This window comes from Carassius auratus, chromosome 12, assembly GCF_003368295.1.
Source record: "Carassius auratus strain Wakin chromosome 12, ASM336829v1, whole genome shotgun sequence".
Taxonomy (NCBI): Eukaryota; Metazoa; Chordata; class Actinopteri; order Cypriniformes; family Cyprinidae; genus Carassius; species Carassius auratus.
This window is the reverse complement of record NC_039254.1, coordinates 7,081,064-7,088,563: the sequence shown is the minus strand read 5'-3', so window position 1 is coordinate 7,088,563 and position 7,500 is coordinate 7,081,064. Positions and strand designations below refer to the sequence as shown.

At 35.3% G+C, this 7,500-nt stretch overlaps 1 protein-coding gene across 2 annotated transcripts in view; it reads right to left on the bottom strand.

Annotated features, from left to right (window-relative positions):
• LOC113111658 (dual specificity mitogen-activated protein kinase kinase 6-like) overlaps positions 1-7,500 on the bottom strand; it is a 23,772-nt gene that overhangs the window by 3,892 nt on the left and 12,380 nt on the right. The window contains exons 1-9 of one of the 2 annotated variants that reach the window (XM_026276623.1): positions 4,802-5,051; positions 4,566-4,632; positions 4,310-4,358; positions 3,209-3,322; positions 2,244-2,363; positions 1,833-1,949; positions 1,616-1,667; positions 1,410-1,537; positions 217-294 (exon numbers count right to left, since the gene is read on the bottom strand). In XM_026276623.1, coding sequence (XP_026132408.1) covers positions 217-294; positions 1,410-1,537; positions 1,616-1,667; positions 1,833-1,949; positions 2,244-2,363; positions 3,209-3,322; positions 4,310-4,358; positions 4,566-4,632; positions 4,802-5,042 — 966 coding nt within the window. In that variant the 5' untranslated portion in view covers positions 5,043-5,051. Of the gene's footprint in view, positions 1-216; positions 295-1,409; positions 1,538-1,615; positions 1,668-1,832; positions 1,950-2,243; positions 2,364-3,208; positions 3,323-4,309; positions 4,359-4,565; positions 4,633-4,801; positions 5,052-7,500 lie in introns of those variants that run through there. The other variant, XM_026276622.1, reaches the window with a different exon arrangement.

Here is a 7,500-nt window from a genome sequence, read left to right as displayed (position 1 = left end):
CATATTAAAGTGAATGCATTGTTTTATATTACACACGGGCCTTAATTTTTCAAATCAAATTTAAATCTTAACATATTAGCTATAACAAAAGTATGCGATTAATTTAAATAACATGACAGCCCTAATTTTAATACATACATTTTGAGTGCAGTGTATGAAGTGTTACAATGAATCAACACTGAAGTGTTAAAAATATAAAAGGTCATTCAGACGTACCATTGTGATTCCTAAACTCCAGATATCAGACTTGACATTGTAGCCTTTCTGATTGGTCTCTGGGTTGATTCTCTCGGGCTGTTAATGAGAAAGTATTATGTGTGATTAATACGATTGTGGGCAAAAGAGGAAGTGTGGTTTGATAAGTAGTCTGGAGAGATAAGCAAGTCTGAGAAAGTGCCATAAAAAAATATGTCACTTTCGCTCTTGCTGTATTCTACTTTAGATGTACTGTAAAACATTCACAGCTATATACAGAGCTGCAATAACACAGACTTCTCTGGAGCATGCACAAAACCAGTCATAACAGACAATTTTTTTAAACTGAGATTTATACATCATCTGAAAGCTGAATAAATAAGCTTTCCATTGATGGTTTGTTAGGAGGACAATATTTGGCTGAGATACAACCATTTCAAAATCTGGAATCTGAGGGTGCAAATTTTTTTTACATTTTCAAATGGAAAAATTGCTTTTTAAAAGTTGTCCAAATTAAATCCTTAGCAATTAATATTAATACGTCTTAATATATTTACAGAAGGAAATTTACAAAATTTCTTAATGGAACGTGATCTTTTCTCAGTTTTTGCCTACAAGAAAACTTAATCATTTTGACCCATAGAATGTATTGTTGGCTATTGCTATAAATAAACCCCAGCAACTTATGACAGTATTTGTGATCCAGGATCACATATACACACACGTAGACAACATATGCAACATAAGAAAAATGCATATTCATACTCTGAATTTTTTAATTCATCTAAAAATACTGCATTAAATGTGAATGGCTCATGTTTAATTCGTTACGGACGGTTTCATTATTTGCGTTTTAAGGCAAATATTCAAAAAGCTTCCAATACCACTTAAAAAATAAAATTCTGCGGTTTCACTGACCCTAAATGTTAATATTTATCTTAATATTGAAATTATTACTTAATGAAAATATTAAAATGTCAAATTATTTCTTATACATTTTTAATTTAAATTTTATTAACCTTTACACTCAAACAAACATGTACAAAAAAAGAATAAATAAATAAATATTCTAACCCTAAATATTCAGATTAAAAATAAATTGCAATAAATGTGCCTGTGTATACTGTTGTTAAACGACTATGAAGATCTACGTGGAAAAAACAAATTCCAGCATAAGAAAATGAAATATACAACTCTTCTTTCTTCTTGCTTACCGCCATGTATGGCTTGCAGCCGGCGTCCATTGTCTTCGCCACTGAATCCACGAGGTACCCGCTGATGCCAAAATCACACATTTTCACCTGACCCTGCATGTTTATCAGGACGTTAGAGGGTTTCACATCTGAAAAAAAGACAGAAAATCAGTTGCTGGCATCATTAAAAAGCAAATATACAACCCTGTATTTGAGCCACAGCTCACCTCTGTGTATCACTGACAGGTTGCTGTGGAGATGCTCCAATGCTTTCACGATCTGCAACAGGAATATAAAACATCAGGCTCATTACAGATCTGCAGGAGCTCAGAGTTACACAGCGTTAAAATGATCATGAACGCTCAGTAAGTGGGCATGCAATTAAAAATAAACACATTAAGCTTAAAATCTGTATAAAAGACAGAAAAATCAGGTGGTGCTTACAGAAACGGTGATCTTTCCCAGGATGTCCTCTGGGATGGTCATACCCTTCTCATGCACCTGTTTATAAAATTTATCCAGAGAGGTGTCCATCAGCTCCATGCAGATCCAAACATCACCCTGAAAACACGATGGGCCAATCAGGTTAGAGCTAGGGTTTCAGACATAACAACCACCTGACATAAAATTGAGACAGCAGGAAATGACTAAACACATTCCCATTGTAGGACTTCCTGTGGAACTTTTCTCTCAGATCAAAGTACAATAGTGGAGTTGAGACATTGTAAGGACACCGATTCGGATAACTGGGCTTGCTCAGCCTTTAGTCTGTACAATTACCACTCTGTACTCTGGTATTAAAAGAGCGACAAATAAGATGACTGCTGAGTGCATTTACTGTACATGTGCTTGTACCTCTCTGAACAGGGCTCCATAGAAGGTAACAGTATAAAAGCAGTCGACTGTTCTCATGGAGATGTCCAGATCCATTAGCAGCCGTTTCTGCTCCTGTGTGTTTACTGTGGCCCGGATTCGCTGTAGGATAAAAAAGGGTCAGGGAATCAAACAATAATATTATTAGTTTCAGTGCTGGATGCTGATAAACACAGTGTTCAAAAAGTGTCAAATACATACTATAGTTAACGTTTTTAAAACCTGATGGTTACGATGAAATGGATAAAGGCCCATTCACACCAAGAACGATAACTATAAAGATAACGATATTAGCATCCACACCAGTGAACGACATCGTCTGTTTATTCTGAGCGCACGTGCGTCTGCCGCTTTAAATCCTCGAGCTCGTTATAGCAGGATGGATTCTGATTGTATCCTTCATCAGCTGGAAAAAAATCGTTATGAAAATGATTCCAGCGATACCATTTCTCTATGCCTTTATCGTTATAGCTGTAGTGTGGACTGTGCCATTCTTTAATATTGAGAACGATTTTTAGAACTATATCTTTATCGTTATCTTTATCGTGCTTGGTGTGAATTGGCCTTAAGCCATACAAAGCCGGTTCGAAGGTAATTGAAAGATGCTAATAAACACACACTAGCACACATTGTACATAGTAGTACAGCACCAGAACCATATTACTTTGCAGAAAATTGCTTTATTTCAGCAATTAATGCAACCAAATTTAATTTACCGACCTTGTTACTAGTTTTTTTTTTCAAGTCGATTTAGGTTCACTGGTTTATTATTACACTGAATAGCATTTTAAATATTGATGTGCAAAGCAAATATAATTTTTAAAGAAATACTACGAAATGCTATAAGTATGACAACTAAATCTTGCCCATTTCTGTTGAATTGAGAAATATGACTACAGCAATATTCCCCACACGAGTCTGGAAATCATAGGCCTGGATGAACTCACCTTAACTGCCATTATTACACCACTTGGGACGTGTCTCATCTTGTCCACCACTCCATACGCCCCTCGCCCCAACTCTCCAATCTGCTCCAAATCATCGGCCTTCACCACAAAGTTCTGTTCACAACAAAACAAAAAACAAAAACTCTTAAAAGGTATCATATAAGGTTTATGAATGGTGGAATTGAGGCACACACCCAATGGCAGATAAAAAAGGATGGACAAACATGGGGAAAAAAATGAAGCCTGTATTCCAAACACAGTCTGAAAGACATCTAACAATTGAAAAATAAATGGCACAAATGAGCTTAAGCTGATTGTTTCCAATGTGGAATGAATGGAAGCACGCTATCCCTGATGACATTTTCCAATCCCCGTTTCAGCTCATTATCACTAGCAATCACAACAAACCCTTAAACCTTGACGCAACAATAACCCAGCTCCTCAGAAATTCTTCACAAAAGCTTGTATATTCCTATCTGACTTAATAAAAAAGCTAGTAAGTTACTTACTCTTCGGGTTTGGTTGCAAGACAAAAGCATTAATCTTTGCCAATGGAAAATTCCACTTATTTGATGAGTTTAAAATAAATATTTTTACAGCCTGAGAGGCAGTAAAGCACATTCCAGGCTGCCTACAATCAGTTGTATTCAAAAGGGCTGTAATGTGCACTGGGCCATTCTTTACAACCCGCCGGTCTCTCACCGAGCCAAGCTTTCGTAAGAAGACCGGCACAGGAGTTACATCACCATAAAACCAATGTAAAACATGACGTCTGTCACCTTAGCACGGGAATGCAAATTAAAACGACGCTTTGCATACAGGTGACCCAAGGACAGTTCCTCTAATATTGCTTTTTTAATACAGATGAGGAAGAAAATCAGGTGAAGTGAAACCTTGCAGCAAGATATATTCCCCATAGAGGCTAGATTTTTTATTGCCATGAACAGATTGATGCAGATTTATTTTTAACAATTAAAAAAAGCATAAATGAAAAGTGAAAAACGACATAATAGAATACAGGAAACAAACGAAGTGGAAAAGTATACGATGAAAATAAACAAGAAGCTCCTTCTTAATTAAAGAAAGGATGATGAAACGTACCTTATCTCCAATGGTAACACAGGCTTTTGAGTCCAGGTCTCTCGGGGGTCTGCGCAACAAAGAAATCCCATTGAGTGTCCTTGTCTGACACAGTAAATGACTCACTAACTAAAGCCAGCCTTAATTATTAAATCTGTTCTGCTTACACACTCAGACAGAAACACTTCGTTTTAGCACCATTAATTAATATCATCAAGAAAAGCATAATTATCTAATATAACTTAATCAGTGCACTCTAAACTGCATAAAATCTTACGTTGGAGCAGGTTGGGGTTTCTCAAACACCTCTTTTGGAAGCTTGAGTGGTGGCTTCTTTTTAGTTGCTGACGGAAGAAAAAGAAAAATCATCAACATTATTATGCCCAAGTCCTTTTAAAAGATCCTTTTAAGAGAGAAGAAAAAAAAGTCTTGCAACAAGAGCTTTATGTGAGAAAAACACTCAAATGGCCTGTCTAAACAAAAGAGGCATTCGGAAACCATCCTGAGGGATACAGAGCCCTTTTCCTTTATTTCTGCTCCCCATTGAATTGCAAGATTCCCTATCGGATGAGCACTTACGGTCAGACAGCGCAAGCGGCTCCAGATCCTGGCTGAGTAAATGCGAAAGAGCAAGAGAGTGCGAGGAGAGAGAGTGCATGTGTGAACGAGGGTGGCGAGATGGCAGGTCCAGGTACGTTCTCTCCATCTGAAGCAGAACGGAGGCGCTGCTGCCACAGGCGTGACCCATTATCATGAGTGACACCTGAGTGGGGCAATCCACATACCCACACCCACCTGACTGACTCAATCCAGTCTGCTAACAGCAAACAATAGGTAAAGTGCTCTGTATGAGATATTTCAATACATAACAATTGTGCATGGATAAGGAGGTCAGATGCAGTACTTCTGTAATAGTAAATGCTCAAAAAAGAAGCTCAAAGAATATCAGTCTCTGTGAGGCATCAGCAGCTCTCAATCTGGTACCTAAATGCTGTCGGACTCATAGGCATATGCTCATGCATGTGTCTGAGCACAGTCTGAAAGTTTTAAACTTCATTAATCATTAAAAATATTTAAAATCTTAAAAGATGTTTAATTAAATTAAATGTATTTTACTTTAAAATTAATCAATAAATAAAGACAGTCAATGTATATATGCCATTAGTGTAAATTTTGGAATATTTATATTATCTATTAGATGTAGCTTTGCAAAAAAAATAATAATTGCACGTTTTTTTTTTTTTTTTTTTTTTACATTTAATAAAATGGTGATGTGACGACTGTTGTCAAAAGACCCGGTAATTCAGTACCAAGTCACTACTAAAAAAAAAAAAAAATGCAAATGTGACTGTACTAGGTTTCTTTAAGTACTGGTGGTACAGAGTACCCGCTCAACCCCGTTCTTTATGCATACAATGCTATGATTTCCGCCAAGCAGAAAACACGGACAGAATCTCAAAATCCAGTCATGAAAATGAAACTTACATTTTAATATGGAAAGTCACAGAATTTGTCCAAGTTAGCATGAATTAATCAAATCAAATATCCATATGGACCAGTATCTGTAAATGTTAAGCAACAAAAGTTGGCTGAAATATGAATCCTGCATGTTCTGCGCACCTCTGTGAATGAATGAATGCCAGAGACGTGCGGGTAAAGACATTGTGCTAGAAATTTTACTATTATTTAGTAGAATGTATGTGATACTGCTACTACAGTTGAAAAAAATTAATAAAATTTTAAACAAATAAATCAAACAATATTTCTTCCATGTTTTAATTTTAATAGTAAATCCACTTTATTTACCAGAAAATTACTTTAAGACAAATTACATTTGGGTGAAACTGGTTTACTGTTTTTCATAATTATATTACTTGTAGAAAAACTTTAAACACAATTTTAAATAAGTATAAAGAATGGCATTGGTTTTATTTTTTGTGATAAAATTTTTTTTGTTTTATTATTAGCAAAAAAATTTTTTTTTTCTTCATGTTTTGCTTTGTTACCGAAATTGGTACCGAGAACCGTGGATTTTCACTGGTATCGGTACCGAACACTGAAATTTTGGTACCGTGACAACACTATTGATAACCTTGTTATAGAATTTAAAGAACGTGCTACTACCACCAAAAAATTGTTAAAATATTTTTTGAATAAAAATAAAATAAAAAAAGTTACCAAATAATATTTAAATTGAATCAAATTTTGTATATTAAATAAAATTAAATTAAAAATAAATAAAAGGTTAAGGTAAATTTTCTGTGTCTGGCTGCTCAAGCAAAGAGAATAATGTTTTGACAGAAAGATAAGGCCACAGTAGAAAGTTAAAAGCAATTTCTAAAAGCAATCACTGTTTGTTATTTTAAAAAATTGCATTTGTTTTTCGGTTTTGTGCATTATTATTTTACATGCGTTTTTAAATATTTTATTAATGCGCATTATTTTTCGATCTGTGACTGCAATACATTTGGCGGGAAAATAATCCCATACCCATGTACTAAAAAATGTGAACAAAATTATACACACACACTTTTGATAATACAAATACATTAAAAGTAAAAAAATAATAGGTTGAAAGCAAATTAATAGGCAGTGAAGGTTAGTGAAAAAAAGTCTTCAGCCTAGATTTAAACCAGAAATGGAAATAGCACTTCTAATCTCATATGGCAACTTAATAAAATGAATAAATGCAAATTTGAATAAATTAATAAATAATTATATGGAACATGAAAAAAAAAAGTTTCCAGAACACTTCCCCATCTGTCATTGGTCAGCCAAACAGATAGTCCCGCCCCAAACTCGTGTAGGGCTGCTCAAACAAACAGAGCAAAGCTGACGGCACAACAGAGCAACAGTGTTTTTCAGGTTTTCTGGATAATCATGGTCTAATAATAGTTGGTCTCATTAATCTGATGTAAGAGGAAGTATATTAGCAGCAAACACACACAAAATAAATAAATCCACATCATTTAACCAATATTCAACAGCTGCACAGATCACTACCAGAGAAAGAAACTCTGCAAAAGGTGTGGCTTTAAAAAAGTCCTGACCACACCATGAGCCCACAGACAGGAAACAAATGCAGAGACACTTCCCATATTGTACAGTTCTAAAATACGAGCAGCTATTTGCCAGTGCAGCATGAGAAGGGGGTTGTGCATCGTCAACCTTTACCCACAGTCCTGTTTTATCTCCGTTACACTATTGTTACC